The sequence below is a fragment of the Brugia malayi genome (assembly GCF_000002995.4).
Source record: "Brugia malayi strain FR3 genome assembly, contig: Bm_v4_Chr4_scaffold_001, whole genome shotgun sequence".
In the NCBI taxonomy this organism is placed as follows: Eukaryota; Metazoa; Nematoda; class Chromadorea; order Rhabditida; family Onchocercidae; genus Brugia; species Brugia malayi.
In genome coordinates, this window is record NW_025062478.1 from 1,634,599 (window position 1) to 1,653,606 (window position 19,008).

The following is a 19,008-nucleotide window of genomic DNA, read 5'->3' on the forward strand; positions in this document are numbered from 1 at the left end:
AAAAAACAAAAAAACAAAAGAAAAACGACAACGAAGCAATTTAAACCTTTTTTTTTTTCAAATTATTTAATTAAATTAACTTTTCTGAATAAATTTTTTTTTTTGTTTTTTTTGTTTTTTTTTGCAAAAATTTGTTGATTTTATTTTTATTGACTTACTTTTTTATTTTTGCTTTTTTTCTTACGATTACGAGAAAAAATAAAATTAATGTTAAAAAGTTGCGATAAAAATATGTATCAAAATGAAATGACACTTCTCATTATCAATTAAATCCCACTTTTTTTTTTCTCCTTTTAACAAAACGATTGTTTCTTTCTCTTTTTTTTTTAAAAAAAAAAAATTGTTTTCTTTAAAGATAAAAATAAAGTTTATTTTCAGGTCACAAAAATTTTTGTGCAATTTAAATTGTTTGAAGAAAAAGGAAGAAAAAAAAAAAAAAGCAGGAAAATAGAACGATAAAATAGCACGATTAAAAATATTTGATCTGCTACAAAATTTATTTTCAACAATTACAGCAACAATAATAATAATAACGATAACAACAACTAATTACTACGACAATAAGGATCAACTATTGTTTCTACTACGATTTTTTTTTTTTTACAAATTACTGATACATTAATAATAATATTATCTGTTAATATTAATCATGGATGATATATGGATGCAAAATGGCACAAATCCGAATAAAATATTAGTGTTACCAGCATCACAATCACAATCATCAATTCATCCGGAATCACATTGGAATATGTATTCCGTATTAAATGCTGGACAAATTTCCGGAAATTTTGGTGGTTTTTTTTCAGGCAATACTACCACTAATAATAATAATCATAGTGGCATTATAGCTGGTTCATCATATTTACAGCAAATAATTCCTACCACATCTATATCATCATCATCAACATCATTATCACCATTATCATCATCAGCATCAACATCAACATCATTATTATCATCATCTCATCATCATCGTCATCATCATCAACAACAGCAGCAACAGCAGCAACAGCAACAACAACAACATGTTCACTCATCATTGATCAGTAAACGTTCCGAATCGACATCATCCGTTAATGATACTATCAGTACAACAACTTCTACCGGTGCTACAACAATTGCTGCTGCTATCAAAAATATGGTAAAACTGGAAAACAAATCGATTGATACAACAATTTTTTCAAATTCCGTATGTTTGATTTATTATTTTTGCCTTTTTTTTTCTAACTTCCTTTTCTCACACTTTCCATTTCTTCTTACAAAAATTTTTTCTTTTTTCATTTTTCAGGATAAACTTATGCATGTTTTTCAAAAATTAATTTACTTCTCTTTTAATTATTATCAATTTTTTTTAACCAAAATTTTCATATCAAAAGAAAAAATTGTTATTTGCATATTTATTTTACTTCTAGCAGTAATTATTAGTGATAATGGAACAGTAAAATGAAAAATAGTTTGAATTTTTTTTTTTTTTTCATGATTTTTGTTCTAAAACCTAAAACAAATCTATCTTGTTTACATAAATAATAATTTCACATTTCATTTGATTTTCATAAATTAAAAATAAAATCTGATGTGCTTAATGTTGAAACATTAATAAATTGGAATATTATTATCATTTCTAATCAGATATTTTGGATTAAAATTTTACACAAATTTTCATCAATCAGGCTTTATATGAGGTATTTTAGTAATATTTACTTTAAAATCCACTGAAATTGAAAACTTTAATCTTATTCGCTTAATGTTGGTATTCCAAGTTTTTGAAATTAATTAATCGATCTTATAAATTAATTAGTATGCACATAGTATAAGCTTTATATTTCAAATCTTTTTCTTCTTTTCTATTGATCTATATAGTAAAGTGTAAAGAAAAAAAACTAGTTGATCTTGAGAAAAAGTAAGTAAGAAAAAGTAAAAAGTATAATATAATTATACTATATTTAAATTTTAACAATTTCTTCTTTTCTCTCTCTTTTTAAATGATAGATTTAGTTGTTTGGATTTATAAAATACTCATTTTTATACTATCTATTTTTTAAATTTATTTTGATCTTAATTTCTAATCACTTGATAACTATGAAATTATCTTCTTTTCAATTTCATTTATAATATTTATTCACAAGATTGTGTGTGTGTGTGTGTTCATTTACTATTCAGAAATTCATCATTACATTGGAATTAATTTTAATGATTAATTATGTTGAATGATAACTTTTCTCTATTACTACTCAATGTTATATCAAAATTAATCGTAATAAAAGAGAAAAATTAATCAATTATAATTTAATTGTAATCATTGATAATACAATTAGTTTGTTATGATTTATAATTTCTTATATAACAGAATAATAATATAAATTATTTATGATAAAGGAATGATTAATTTATAATTAATGCTAATTAATCATTTACTCTTTTATTTTGCAATCAATGATCAATCATAATAATGAAACGATGAAAGAAAACGAAATGATGATGAAAGTAAAAATTATTTTACGTGAAAAATGTTTTTCTTTTTTTCATGTCAAATAAAATCTAAGTGTAGAATTTGACAAGTGTAAATGTCGCATACCTAAAAGAAATGCAATATGTATGAAATGTTTACTTGGCAGTAATGATGATCATCCATTTATCTTTCAGTGATTTTCTTCATTTTCTTTATTTTTTTTTTTTTTTTAGTCATCGAGTTTTTACTGAATGAGATGAGATGACAAAATGATTGGATAGGTTTTAATTGATGAGATTATTGAGTGAAAATGGCATTTATTGTTACTTCAATGAGTAATAATTGATGACATTGTCGCGATTAAATTTTTCAATTGTCTGTTATTTATGTAACAATTAATTCTTTTTTTTTTTTTTTTTTTATTTTTTCCCGCATGATTAGATTAGACAAAAGTGTCTTAATTAATTGCATTGAATATGATTTTGTATATTTAATGCTTTAATATTTTTGAAATCATTTATAAACTGTTAATCATTTCAAAAATTTTTTATAAATATTAATAATTTGAATGATTTACTTTTATAAGTTGTTAATGAGCAGAATGATTTTAAAGTATTGCTAATTTAAATAGCATTTAATTATATCAATTAATATAAATATAGATAGCTCTTTTAGTTCGCTTTTTTTTTTTTGCATATTCCCTCTTATCTTAATAATGAGCATTTTTCAATCTCAATATTTAACATTTAGTAAAGAGATAAGACTTTTTGAGTATTTCTAGTGGAAAACATGCTTAATCATATTATTTCAAAATGTAGTTTGTTCATCAATTGAAGATATGTCACTCTGATAAAGACTAATGCTCTTTCGAGAATTATCTCTGTTATAATTGCTAGTAAACTTATCGATAACATTTGTGCAAACTAAAGGTGGCATATTATTATTATTACTATTATTACAACTATCAATGCACTGCTACTACTATCTATTATTATTTCAATGATTAGCTATTACTATTAAAATTTAACAACAAATAACACAATAAAACAATTATTTAAAAAAAAAAAACGAATAAATAAATATTTTCAATTTTTTACATCCCTTTTTGCTAGATAAACCATAACAAAATCTTTTCTCATCTCTCCAAAATAGCTCTATCATACTGATTTATAATCCAATTTACATTTCCAATTTGTCCATTTCTTTTCTTTCTTCTCTTTTTTTCCTCCTTCCTTCTTCTCCCACCCAATTTCTTGCCCTACCCGCCCCGCTTTCCTTAAATATCTGAAGCTTTTTTTTCCTTCTCTTTCCTGTTTTTTCTTTTTTTTTTTGCATCATTTTTTTTCAATCAAAAAACAAATTTAACCCCTGCTATTTGTTTATTTAGAAGAAAAAAAAAGGCAGGAACAAAAGAAAAAACACAAACAACAAAAAAAAAAAGAACGGGAAAACATGAATTCTTTATTTATTTATACGAAAATAATGTGATGTTTTTTTCTGTTTTTTTTTTTTTTTTTTTTTTTTTTTTGTAATTCATATGAAAATTAATGTTTTGATTACAGTTGAATGCTTTTAATAAACAGAGCTTTCTTTTTTTTTTCTTTTTATTTATTATATTTGTGAACAAAATTATTCAATGAATATCTTTGCTACTAATATTCATCAAAATTTCAGTTTTTTTCCTTTGCTTGTAAACAATTTGTTAATATTTCATTTCAGATAATAAATGAAATTTAAGTTTTAAATTTTATTATTGAAATTTAAATGTTAAAAAAAAAAGTTTTTTATTCATTATCATCATTTAAAAAAAATGCATAAATCATCGTTGTTATTATATACATTCCATTCGAAATAGTAATTAATAAAAGCAGAAGGATGCTGGACAATTTTTGACAAATATTTTTCAATTTCAAATTTAATTTATTAATTGTTGTAATTTGTTAGATAATATATTTCCATTCTTTTCTTTTCCTTGTATCCATTAATTATTCTGCTGTTTATTGCCATTTCTTAATTTTTCAAATATTTTACTCGTCATCTAAATATTCTGTACCTACGTTTAGCATTCTTTTAAATATTTTTATTATCATTAAAAATATCTTTCGGCTATTTAATTTCGTTTAAATGTTCCATTCTTTCTTCAAATATTCTATTCCTATGTTTACCGTTCCTTTAAATATTCCATTCTTTCTTCAAATATTCTATTCCTATGTTTACCGTTCCTTTAAATATTCCATTCTTTCTTCAAATATTCTATTCCTATGTTTACCGTTCCTTTAAATATTCCATTCTTTCTTCAAATATTCTATTCCTATGTTTACCGTTCCTTTAAATATTCCATTCTTTCTTCAAATATTCTATTCCTATGTTTACCGTTCCTTTAAATATTCCATTCTTTCTTCAAATATTCTATTCCTATGTTTACCGTTCCTTTAAATATTCCATTCTTTCTTCAAATATTCTATTCCTATGTTTACCGTTCCTTTAAATATTCTATTCCTATGTTTACCCTTCCTCTAAATATTCTATACTTACGTTTAATATTCTCTTAAATATTCTTCATTAAAATATTCCACTCTTACATTTAGTTTCATTTAAATGTTCCATTCCTCAAATATTCTATTCTTACATCTATTATTCCTTTTAATATTCTATTCTTACTTTAAATATTCTATTCTTGCATTTAGTATTTTTTCCTATTTCAATATTTTTCATCATTACTGCTTCTTTTCTCCTTTTCTTTTTTTCACCTGGTTTCTCTTTTTTCTCGTTCTATTACAATTTAATTTTTAGATCAAAAAAAAAAAAACGAACAGAAAGATTGGATGAGTAGAGAATGAAAGAAAAAAATAGAAAATGTAAAAGGACGATAAACGATAGAGGGAGAGAGAGAGAGAGAGAGAGGGTTAAAAAAAATAATAAGAAATGATTTAAGATCAACAGTATAAGTCATTAATCATTTCTTATTTTCTCCTTATTATTATTGCCATCAATGAATTTTTACCTATTTTCAACCTTTTCTAGGAGCAGAAATGAAAGAACAACAAAATAAAAATAAAAATTAAAAATAAAAAAAAAAAAAAAAAAAAAAACAAGTCTATAAAACATCAAAAATTTAGCAATTTGAACTGATGAAAAATTCACTTTTAGCAAAATATTTCGTTCATCATACATTGCTTTTTTTTAATCACTTTTTTTGTTTTTTTAAATTTTTATAATAATAATAATAATATAAATATTCCAGCAATAATATAAAAAAAAAAAACGAAAGAAATAATTTTTGTTTTTATTTAATTTTTTAGCATTTATTCCATTTTATTTTCATCTTCTCTATTATTAATATAAAATTTTTTGCGTAAAAAAAATTTGCCAATTTCTTTTGCTTTTTCTTCATTCAAATTTTCTTTTCTTTTCAATCCTTTTCAATTATAATTATAAGCTTTTTTTTTTTCTTTTTAGAGATAAAGTTTATTTATAATGAAATTTTTTTTTTTATTTATTTAAATTTCAATGCAAATATTTTAATCTTTTGATTTAAAATTATTTGAAATATATTTTATTCGCTTTTCTTTTTTTTTTTTTATTTAAACAAAAATTTGTAACAATAACAATTGCTGTTTAAAAATTTGAGTTTTAGAAGAAATTAAAAAATTGGAAATATGTGTGCCATACAATTTTTTTTTTTTCTTTTTACTAATATGCCATTTCTCTCTTCTTTTCTTTTCTTTTTCTTTTTTCTTCTTTCTCTCCTTCTCAGTTTATCCCTCCCTCTCTCTCTCCCTCTCTCTCTCTTAATTTCATTATCTCAGTTGTGATAATTAAACAAATTAATAGTGACAGCATCACAATAATCTAATTCTGAACTTCTTCAATGCCTTCCTGAAAGCATAAATTGAAGATTAAACCCGAAAAGTATTGATTTGAATTCATTCCGTTCCATTTCACTCTTTTGCTTAAAGATGAAATGTTTACTAATTTTTAAAATATCGTTTAAATTCTATAATAAATTCTGGTTATTTGTTTAAGCTAATGGCAATATGTTTATCACCATTATCACATAATTATCACTCATTCAATCAAATTAGTAATATATTAAGAAGGTGATAGTTAATATTTTTTGAAAATTTCATCTACAATTTATTTTTTAAATGAATGTCAAAAAGTAAAATTTATCGTTCAAATATAATTTCTAATTGAAATGAAGAAGTGAAGGAAAAGAAAAACAAACGTAAAATAGTTGCAATCATATTTTAGTAAGTACTAATTTTAAAATAACTCATCAAATTAATAAATAAATTATTATTACTATATTTTTAATCTATTTGTTAAAATAGATAACAAAAAGAAAAATTTTTGCTTAGGTAAGTTTAAATATTTTTTTATAAGTTTTTTTAAAATATAGTTAATAAAATAATGAAAAAAAAAAAAAAAAAAAAAAGAAAAGGAGATGAAACCATTACATTAATTGAGTAAAAAGCTGTAAATTGTAAAAAAAAAAAAAAATACTAACAAAATTCAAAAAATAATTCAAAATTTTATCACGATAATAATGAAAGAATTAATTATTTTGTTTATCTCATCAATTTATGTATATATGTTGTGAAATGATAATAAACTTTAATAAAATTCATATTATATTTATTCCACTATATTCATTTCATTTCTTTCCCTAATATTTTCTTATTTATTATAATAGCTGTTATTGTTATCATCATAATATAATAATTACTATTATTATTATTAATATTTATTATATATATGTATGAATATGTTCAAATGACTGGAATGCAAAAGAATAAGAATGAGGTAGTAAAGGAGAGGAAATAATTTTTTTTTACATTTTCCTTTTCTTTTAAATCACTATCGTCATGGTTGCTATCATCCTATCATCAATATTATCATCACCCTTACAATCATCGCCACTATTACTAACTACTATTGTTATTTATTATTATTGACATCACTAATTTTATCATCATCAATACCATTATGACTACTACTAGTAATAATAATTAGTACTACTGCTACTGATATTAATAATTCATCATTAATATCACTATTGTTACTACTACTGCTACCACCATCACTACCATCATTATTATCATCATCATCATCAGCAACTACCGTAATCTGAGAAGAAGCGGTAGCAACGGCAATCGGTCACGATGTCAGCGGGTTTCATTGGAATGAGGTGTGGTGGTGGAAGGATAGGGAGGGGAAGGAAGGAAGGAAGGAAGTAGTAGTAGTAATATCACAGAGAGATAGATGCTCGATAGGGTGGGTATCATACTATGATGTAGTTATTGCTGCTGGAGAAATACTGCTGCTGTATCATAGGGTATATATGTATGTTTGTATGTCTGTGTATGTGTGTATGTGTGTGTGTATGTGTATGTGTATTGGATGTGAATCTTTTGGGGTGGTGTCCCTAAACGACAGCAGGAATAGATGGACGGGCATGAAGCTATCAATCATTGGGTGCCAATCGACTACCTTCCTCATCTCCTCCTCCCATTCCCCCTTCTCTTATGTCTTTTCTCTTTTCTCGAATGGAACCGAATCGAATCGAATCAAATCAAATTGAATCGAATCGAATGGAATCAAATGGAATGGAATCGAATTCAAAATTCGAATCGAATCAAAGAAAAAAAAGAGAGAAAAAAGAAATTCCCATCTCCAATTTTTTTCTTTTTCTTCCCTTTTCTTAAGAATTTATTCTATTTTTATTCTATTCCATTCCTGTTCTTTCGTTCTTTTTTTTTTTTTTTTAAAATTTTGTTGTTTAAATTTTTGCAGCTAATAGGCATATTTATATTTAAAATAAATAAGTAAATAACAATACATATATATTAAATGTGTAAGAAGATGTGAATGGTATAGAATTAGGTAATTTCTTCTTATTTTTACCTTTTACCCTTTTATCTTTCTCCAAATTTATATCTTCTTGTCTCAAAAAAAAAAAAAAAAAAAAATGAAAAAGCACAAAAAAAAAAATTTGAGGATAAATGAGGCGGGGAAATGGGAGGGGAAGTAAAGAGGAAAAGGAAAGTTGATAACGGATACGTAAAATGATTGTAAAATTAATCATTATAGGGATAATACGATGAATGTATTATATATGACTTGAAAGGAGAAATGGGCAACAAATGGAAGGGTAAGGAAGGCGGGAACGGGTAGAGTAAGGGTAGGGGAATGAAGAAGGGGAAAGAATGAAATACGCGGTATAAAATATAGGTGAAAATGATGGTACACAAATGCATATCTCTTGTCATTTTCAACTTGATAAAATTTATTACATGATAATAATGTTAATGATAGTGTTAATGTTGTTGTTAATTAGTGTTTATATTATTATAACAGTAATGAAAATGATGATGATGATGATAATATTTCAATACAAGAATTATCATTATTATTAACATTATCATCGTAATCATGATTATTGTTGTTATATCATTAATAGTAACTGACTACAATTATTAGATTGATAATGAAAAACAACAAATCCCCTTTCCTCATTCTTTTTTTTTTGAAAAAAAAATTTCAAAAAAAAAGCAAAAGATGAAGAGAAAAAAAAAATCAAGAAAATATCAATGATATATATCGTTACCGTTTATTTTAATATGTTAACACTTATCTATGTCACATCATTTTTTTTTCTCCTCCATTTCTTTCACTTCATCTTCCTCCTTCTCCTTATCATCATCATTATCATCATTATCATCATCATCATCATCATCCTCTTTCTTATCCTTTTTTCTGATTTCTATCATCTTTTTTTTTGATTTGTTTGATAGAGTAAATATTATTAATTTAACTATGATCGTAGCAATAATAATAATAAAAATTTTAGCTATGATAAGCTTTATCCATCTTTTGTTTAATTTATTCTCTTAAAGTTTTGCAATTGAAATTCATTCCTAATTAATATAATAAGTAATTACTTAACTACAAAATTGTTATTGTTGATTGTGTTTCAGTCCTTCGTTTTTTCTCCATTAATCTCACTTATCACATTAATTTAATTGCAAATGATATGACAAAATATCAGACAAAAAAAAAACATACAGTCGAACAAGTAGTAAATAAACTGATAGAAATTTTCATTTTTTTTTTCGTTTAAACGGAATCGAAGAAAAAAAAGAATGAAAAACCGGCTGAATGAGTAAGAATAAAAACTGATACATTATCGATATTACTATTATCATTGCTATCATTGTTACAATACAATATCAGTTCTCTATTTATGATCATCATTATACTAAAAAAGGATAATTAATGAGAGTGATAAAGTAATGATATAGAATTGTGAGATAACGATGATAACTGATATTGTTGATGATGATGATAATGATTGTGGTGATAATGATAATGAGGGAGAGGGGAAATAAAGATGAAGGAAAAAAGATTTGAATTTACCTTTTATTTACAAACAAAACAAAAAAATATTAGAAATTTTTTTTAAAAATAGGTAAACGAAAAAAAAAAAAGAATTTGCAAGGCCTTTTAAACTCTCTCTCTTATTGCTTTCTCTCTCTCTCCCTCATTCTCTCCTTTTTGCTTATTTTCATCCTTTCTTTCGTTATATTTTTTGCATTCGTCTATTTCCCTTTCTTTTTTTTTCTTCAATTTAGAAAAAAAAATTTCTTTTCTCTTCGTTTTTTGAATATTTTTGTATTCAACAAATTAAAAAAAGTTGAACCTTTTCTTTTTTTCTTCTTTCTCTTTCTCTCATCTTTATCCCTTCTCATTCTCCTAACCTTTTCTTTCTGCTTCTCTTTCTTTTTTCAATTTTTTTTTTATTTTTAAATGAGACACAGATTGGCTTTCTGAAGTGCAATATATATGTATATGGTGTGTATGGGTGTGTGTGGTTGTGCACGGGTGTGTATGGGTGTGTATGGTTGTGCACGGGTGTGTATGGTTGTGCACGGGTGTGTATGGTTGTGCACGGGTGTGTATGGGTATATATGGTTGTGCACGGGTGTGTATGGTTGTGCACGGGTGTGTATGGGTGTGTATGGTTGTGCACGGGTGTGTATGGTTGTGCACGGGTGTGTATGGGTGTGTATGGTTGTGCACGGGTGTGTATGGGTGTGTATGGTTGTGCACGGGTGTGTATGGTTGTGCACGGGTGTGTATGGGTGTGTATGGTTGTGCACGGGTGTGTATGGGTGTGTATGGTTGTGCACGGGTGTGTATGGTTGTGCACGGGTGTGTATGGGTGTGTATGGTTGTGCACGGGTGTGTATGGTTGTGCACGGGTGTGTATGGGTGTGTATGGTTGTGCACGGGTGTGTATGGGTGTGTATGGTTGTGCACGGGTGTGTATGGGTGTGTGTGGTTGTGCACGGGTGTGTATGGGTGGTGCACATGTCTGTACTATTGTTTGATTCCAAATTAATCTCCTTTAACACTACCCAAACACCAACAACAACAGAAGCATCACCATCAGTACACTACAACCAATTCCTCTTTTCCTCCTCCCTTTTCCTCCCTCTCTTTTCCTCCTCCTCTCTCCTCCTTCTCTTCCTCCTAACTCCTCCTCCTCCTTCTCTTCATCCTCTTCCAATTTTTTTCTTTTTTCATTGAAATTATTCCAAAATCCGTCAAAAAATTCTCAAAATCTATCCAAAAATTTTAAATTAATCAATTTTTCGTACTTTATTTAATCATTCTCTTCCTCTCTTTTCTCCTTCTCTTTCTCACTCTCCCTCTCTCCCTCTCTCTCTGTCTCTCTTTGCACTACTTATTTAAATTTGTTAATGAGAAAAAAAAAATGGAAATAAAAGATAAATGAAAGCAAGAAAAGGCGAAAAAAAAACAAAAAAAAAAAAAAACAAAATGGTAAAAATTATTTATTTAAAAAAAAAAAATTATAAACTAATTTAAAGAATTTATGCCATCATTAAATGATAATAAAAGAAAGAAAAGGATGGAAACTGTATGAATAATTTGTTATTGTAGCAGCAATAATAATAATAATTTGTAATAGCAATAATAGTTGTAGTAGTAACGGTATAACAATAAAACGATAATTATATTAATAGTAATAGGGAAAAGTAAAAGAACGCAAAAACAATGTTAACTTAGTCGCTTTACCTAATATCTACTTTTATTTTATTCTTATTTATTTGTTTATTTTTTTCTAAACATCAATCATTCTTTTGCTAATAATTTAACTTTGTAACTAAATTTCAAAAATAGTTGTAAAAGTAGAAATAGTAAGTAAATAAATAAGCAATAAAAAAAAAAAAACACAAATATATATATATATATAACAACAATAAAAACTAAAAAATAGGAGGAATTAAAAAAAGAAGGAGAAAGAGAGAGAGAGAAGAGCAGAGAAGAGAGAAGGAAGAACAGAAGGAGGAGAAGAGAGAAGGAAGAAGGAAGGAGAATTTTGCTGTTGTCAATTTTATTTTTCCTTAAACTAGGCGGGATAAGATTGGATGGGTACGGAAAGATTTCAATTTTAGTTCCACCCCAATCTAACCAATCTCATCTCATCTCATCTCATCTTATCCTCCATCCTATTCTTTTTGTCCTTTCCGTTAATATTCCATCCAATCATCCATTCATTCATTCAGTCAGTCAGTCATTTAGTCACTCACTCATTCATTCATTCATTGAGTCAGTCAGTCATTCATTCATTCATTCATTCAGTCATTCATTTAGTCACTTATTCATTCATTCATTCATTCAATCAGTCAGTCAGTCATTCATTCATTCAGCCATTCATTATATCGATCTTTAACAATAAACTAACCGTATTTGACGGGCGATTAATTTTTTTTTTTTTTTTCATTTTTATTTTCTTTAACACCTCATCGGATTTAAAATTAAAATCCTTCTAATATATCATAGCATTTGTTTGCAATTTATTATTGTTAAGTAAATTATTACTTACATATATATATGTGCGCGAAATACACGTGTATGTACGTGTACGTATAAGTTATGTAATGAATATATTTTTATTCACAGTTATTCAGTTCTAAATAACTTTTGCAACAGTTTAACCGAAACGAAAAATTTTATCGAATATTTTTATAGTGCTTAGTTATTAATTATTTACTTTTGCTCATTCTATTATTGAATATTTCATTCATTAATTTATCAAAATTTTAGATAGAATTTTTTTTTTCTTTGAAATTTATTTTAATTATTATATTAATATGTTTATTGATAGATATTAGTATAATACGGGGGAGCGGGGGGGGGGGGGGGGAGGAGAAAATAATTTGTTTTTTAAATGGTACCAATGTACACACGCACACACACACACACACACACACACACACACACACACACACACACACACATACATAAATGTGCAGACGGTCTTGGAATTACAGTATCCAATAAAAGAGGGACATATTCAAAAGATACAAATATGACAATTGTAGCAATTTAAATAAAATAATTATTCTATTTGTTGTCAGAAATGAAAAAAAAAAAAAAAACTTTAATTAAAATTCATAAATTATTTTTCAGCTATTTTAAATTGAACAAAATTGTTAGAAAAAAGAAAAGAAAAGAAATTTCATACAGATTTGTTGATTATCTGTGATAAATAAGTACTATTTGGTTTAATATTATAGTAATAAATTTAATTTTTTTTTTTTTTATAGTTACACTATCATCTTGTTTAATTTTATATTAATTATCACAAATATTCAACAAATCTGTCTAAAAAAAAGGTCTTTTATATTTCATTTTGTCTAATTTTCTATAATGTAACAACTTAAAGTAGCTAAAAAAAAAATAATTTATTAATTAAATGAAAGTGATAATTCAAATGTATGGCTATTTAAAGAAATAACATTTAATTGATGTATTGTTGATTGATTTGATATTTTAATTTTTCTTTTCATTGTAAATGAACTAATTAAATTAAAATTGGTAACAATTTTAATTTGAAAAGATACAATATATCATTACATAATCCATCAAGTAACAATGATATGATATATAGAATGATGAAATGGATGTTAAAACAAGACAAGACAAGTCAAGACAGGATAAGACAGGATAACATAGATTGATTGGTAGGTAAACTGATATAAATGTCTTCTTGAAATAACAGAAAGATGACATTTAATTATGGATTAAAAGTAAAGTACTTGTTATAAAGTGACATTAATAGTTTAAGAAAAATTGATTTTATTATGTCTTTGTTTCCTTGTAATATTATTATGAATTAATGTTATTTGCTACTTCGTAATGTTACTTCATTAATTTTTTTCCGATTATCATTAATTAATTTTCTTTTCGCTGAAAAAAAAAAGAAAAAGGCTAATCATCCATTTTTATTTGGATATTACAATACATTTTAACATAGTTCAGCAATAATTCATTTGTAGTTGTAAAAATAATTTTAGGAATTTTTTCATTTCCACAGGAAGGTGAAGAAAGCAAAAGAAGAAAGAACGAACTGTTATTGCGAGATAAATATTAAATCGTCGTTATTATTATTATTATTATCATCGTTCTATTCACCTTCACTATTTATTATCGATATTATCCTTATTATTATTGTTATTATACTGTTAATATTATCATCAAAAACATCAACATCATCATCGGCAACAACCGCAGTAGTAGCAGTATCTCGGAAGTCCCATACATATGTCACAACGGGTCCGTCTTCTATAATTACTTTTCTTCTTTTTCTTTTTTTTTTTTTTTTTTTTTTGAATTTCATAGTTTATCATTATTCTGTTGTACTTAAGTTTTTTTTTTTTAATTTCTTTAAGTATTTTTTCATCATTATCGCTATGATAATAGCAACGGGAAGAAGCAGTTTCATTTCTCGATACATTTATTCATTTTGCTATCATACATTTATAATAGTAGTAGAGTAAGGTTATACAGTATTAATTTTAGAAATTCTGCTGTATGCTTGAAGGCATACCGTATTAGTTTCAAAGTTTTACCGTAATTTACAGATGAGATATAGAAGAGTTTTTTTTATTGTAATTTATATTTTAATGGGATTACTGTTCTTTTCTTTTTTTTTTTCGAAATTTTTATTCGCAAATGAAAGCAATGAGATTGACTTTCTTTTTTTGTAATTATTATCATTAAAAATACAACTTGATAAATAATACCTAACATTCCCATGATGAATTTTTCAAAATTTTACTGTACGTACACATCAGTCGTACTGTATTCATTTAATAAACATTGCTGTTTGCACTATTTTTAGTTGTTTATTTATTATTTTTTTTTCCTTTAAGATTATTATACCTTAATACGATCATTTTTTTTCTACATTTTCTTCTAAAATTTTTGTTTTTGTTAACAAAACTTATAAAAATTGGAAGCAAAAATCCTCATTTCTTTAAATAAATTCATCTTCAGATCACAAAATTAGATGATAATTTTTTTTCTTCTTTCTAAATTTAAAATAATAATTTTGATTTAAATTCATTTCTCAATACTACGTATTAGTCAATATTAGGTCTTCTGTATTTTTCAGTACCAAAATATAGTTTTTTTTTTCTTTTTTTTACTATAATTTATTTATAATTTCAAGAAAAAAGAACTAAAATAATAAAAAAAAAATTTTTTTTTTATAGCTTAGTTTATTTTTATATCATAATAAACACTATTTTCCATTCAATCATTAAAGATTGTCGTCCAAAAATGAGCGGATGGAAGCAATTTTTTTTTGACAATTTTCGCATGCACAACCATTGTATTCCATTTCCATTCATTCATTACTTATCGATCTTTGATTATTTATATTGATTAGCTCCTTACTCTACTTTATTAGTTACATAAATTTGTTTATTTGATTATAAAATACTTGGCAAATTCTTAGTGAAGTCATTATATTTTACAAATTAATAATTTCCATATATTTTTTCCTTTATGAAAAACGAAAAAAAAAAAAAAAGGAGAGTAAAATATAGCTTTTGAACAATTTAATTTTTATTTTAGAGATTATAATTTTTTTTATTTTTGTTTTATAATTTGCATATTTCGAACTGATTAAAATTTTCCTAACATTTCAATTTGATCTGAAATTACCGTAATATTATTGGCATATGAGTGAAGTAATCAAAAAATAAAACTCGACTCTTCTCAGTTTTTTTTTTCTCCATTTTTTCTTTTTTTTTTTTTTGTTTTACCTTTTTCTTCTCTCTCTCCTTTTCTCTCTGTCCCTCTCTCCCTCCCTCTCTCTCTCTCTTTTCATTTTCTACCATATGGAAGGAAAAAATGAGCAAAGATAGGAAAATAATTGAAAAAATATGAATAAAATGAAGTAAGAAATCTTTCTTTCTTCTCTCCTTCTCTCATACTCATTTGATATTTCGTTTACTTCTTGTAGTTTAAAAGTTTTTGTTTGATATTTTAAAAAGATAAAGGAGAAAAAAAAAACGAAAAAAGCTAAGCAACTTTGTTAGCAATTTATCCAATTCAACAATTGCAACCAAATATTTTGCGATTCTCCCATAAGTTCTCATGGGAGAATTGAAAAGAAAATGAGAAAATGATCTAAAAATTTTTTGCTAACAAACCGATAAATAAAAATGAACAAAAAAAAAAAAAAAAAAAAAAGGAGAAATTAACATCGTTTTGAAATTTACATATTTGAATGTTTATTTATATATATAAATTAATGAGTGCAAAAATTTTTAATTTTATTTCACTCATTTAAATTAGATTATTAGTTCAAAGTAATTATTGAATGAGTTCAGAATTAATGCGCCTAGAATACGATACTGGTTTTGAGGGATACGGTAATGACAGTGATTGGAATTACTAAAATTTGAAAAAGAAAAAAAAAATAGATTTTGTGGAAAAGACTAACCTTTCCGCCTAAAATTAATTCATGCATGGATGTATTGATATGTATGTGTGTATGTTTGTATGCATGTGTGTGTATTTATGCATGTGAGTATGCATGTATGTGTATGTGTGTGTGTGTCTGTGTGAAATTGCAAAATAGAATAACAATGTTTTTTAAATTATAAAATATTTGCAAGTTATATTTCAATTAAAGAATAAAAATTAAGCATTAAAATTCCATTACATCCATTTCAATTTTATCTATCAAATTGAAAAATTATTTTATAAATTTACAAATTTTTGCTATTTTCTGTCATTGTTTAAAGGAATTTTTTTGTTTTTGATTGATTACATTTTGTTTTTAAATTATTAGCGACAAAAGTTGACGATTTCATTTCAAAAATCATTTATAATCACAAATATTTATCAAATTAATTTAATCTTATTCTTTAGCATTCTATTATATTTTATAATTTTTTCCATACCATTCCATTCCATTCTATTCTGATCTATTCATTTCGTTCCATAATTTTCTATTCTACTTTTATTTTCAAATTTTTATTAATGTTTTTTTTTTTGCATAACCATTCCTTGCACTATAATATTTTATAATTTAACCATATAAATTACATTCAATTATTTATTTATTTTTTTTTTTTTCAAAAAATCATTTCTGTCATTTCAATATGTTTTATTTATTAAAGTAAGCAACAGAAGAATTTTAGAAAACAAATAAATATAATAAAATTAAATAAATTGCGCAACTGACGGATTAAACAGAATAAATGATTTTACTGAGACAAATAAATTGCGCTCAATAAAATGTTCCAACTTGTTGTTTATGTCGTCATTTGCTTAGTTGTTAAATGTGTCATTATTGATTACATACAACTCTTATCATTGTCATTATCATTATTTATCACTACTTTCATCCTACTTTCTATTTTCTTCCGTTTTTTTTTTTTTTTTTTTCAAATCGAATTTGCATAAGTTATTCGATTATAATCTAGCATTTAAACTGAATAAAACGTATAATAATTTGGAATTCTTTAAACGAATTAAATTATCAACTTTTTGAGATAAATTTTATTTTTTCAAAATTTAATTCTTTTCGTTTCTTCTTTTTTGATTTCATAAAAAATAATTTAGATGAAAATTTTTATTTATGCCAAATTAAATTTTTCAGTTTTTTTTTTTGTTTTGTTTTTTGAAGTTTAATGTAAATTTTAATAACAGTAACAAATTTGTTCAAACAAGAATAAATAACATTAGTTGGTTATATTTATAAATTACTTAAATTATTTGTCATAATCATTAATTTACAAAATCAAACAAATTGAATCTTATCATATTACTCATTAGTTCTTTCAAGTAATTCATCTTAATTTTTATTTCTTTTTTTTACATTTTGAAGATTGCTTTTGTTAATTTCATTTAATTTAAAATGCTATTTCTCTTCCTTGGTGCATTTATTGTTCACAACCATTCATTATTCGAACTATTTTGAAATTGTTAGAAGAATCTAAATTTTCTGGGATTTATTTTTTCCATTTTTTCTTAGAATTTAATCTTCACAAAAATGATAATAAGTGAGAAGAAAAAAGCGAAAAAAAGAAGAAAGATTGACAAGTTAAAGGTTAATGAACGAATGATCAAATTTTTCAACAATTAATCAAGTACCTTTTTATGATTGAAACAGTTGACATGAAATGAAGTGAAGATATCAGTGAGAATTATTTCATTTAGGAATTTAAGTAAAGAAAAAAAAAAAAATGGAAACTTTATTTCGCATAGAAATTTGTTATTGATTTTAACATTTCCAAATATCAAACAATGTTCAAACTGACCATACTTTATAATACACTAATAAACAAATGAATAAGTTTGATAATATTCATTTCAAATCAATTTAATCGACAATTTTAATGAATTTATCAATGATAAACTTTTATCACTTAATCACTAAAATGATCATTATCAATCAGGTCAATGCTTTGATAATATTTCATACAAAATTCAAGAATTTTTTTTGATGGTTTCAGATGCTCAAATAATGATTACAAATGATCATTCTAATAATAATAGTAATATGAATAGTAATTAATAATTTTAATAGCAATTTTGACTTCATAATTTTTCAAAAATATATTATAATTTTTTCAAATTTCTTGTGTCAATCTTAAAATATGTGCGCTATTTTGATGCAATTTACGTATTCAAAAGAATATTATAAAATTATGCATCACTCTATCATTAATCATTATTAATTGTAAAATTTATATATTTTGTTGCTTCACATCTTATCATTTTTTAAATTTTTTAATGAATACCAGAAAAATAAAAAAAAAAAAACGAAAGATAAAGCATAAATTTTTCACATTGCTAAATCTTTCATTTTAGTAATTAAATCTTAGCATTTTAGCATTACTTTCATTAATAAAGATAATTACTGCTTATTTTAAGTTTTAAATTGAATTTGAGGATAAAACAATCTTTGTGGAAGTGAAAAGATAATTTATTATGAAAAAAAAAAAAGAAAATTTTTACTCACAAATTTTGAATGATAGAATGAATTGTTCTGTTTTTTTTGTTTGTTTCATTTTATTTTTTTTTTTTCTTTTGCAATATATAAATTACATAAAATATTGGTTTAATTGATAATTGTAATTAATTTAGATTAAGATTTGAAATTTTTTGAAAGTATTACTAAATGCAAAAGTACTTACTATTTTAAATTTGATATTAATAAATCA

At 24.6% G+C, this 19,008-nt stretch overlaps 2 protein-coding genes across 2 annotated transcripts in view; both read left to right on the top strand.

Annotated features, from left to right (window-relative positions):
- Window positions 1–649: 649 nt before the first annotated feature.
- Window positions 650–10,845, top strand: Bm9317 (Uncharacterized protein; the record flags this gene model as incomplete). Its single annotated transcript, XM_043081303.1, has 2 exons — window positions 650–1,192; window positions 10,288–10,845. The coding sequence occupies 2 exons, from the start codon at window positions 650–652 to the stop codon at window positions 10,843–10,845; spliced, it is 1,101 nt and encodes a 366-aa protein (XP_042937237.1).
- Window positions 10,846–14,086: 3,241 nt separating this feature from the next.
- Bma-unc-62 (uncharacterized protein) overlaps window positions 14,087–19,008 on the top strand; it is a gene marked incomplete at both ends in the record, with an annotated part of 38,803 nt that continues 33,881 nt past the window's right edge. The window contains one exon of the mRNA XM_043081304.1: window positions 14,087–14,098. Coding sequence (XP_042937238.1) covers window positions 14,087–14,098 — 12 coding nt within the window. The remainder of the gene's footprint in view (window positions 14,099–19,008) is intronic.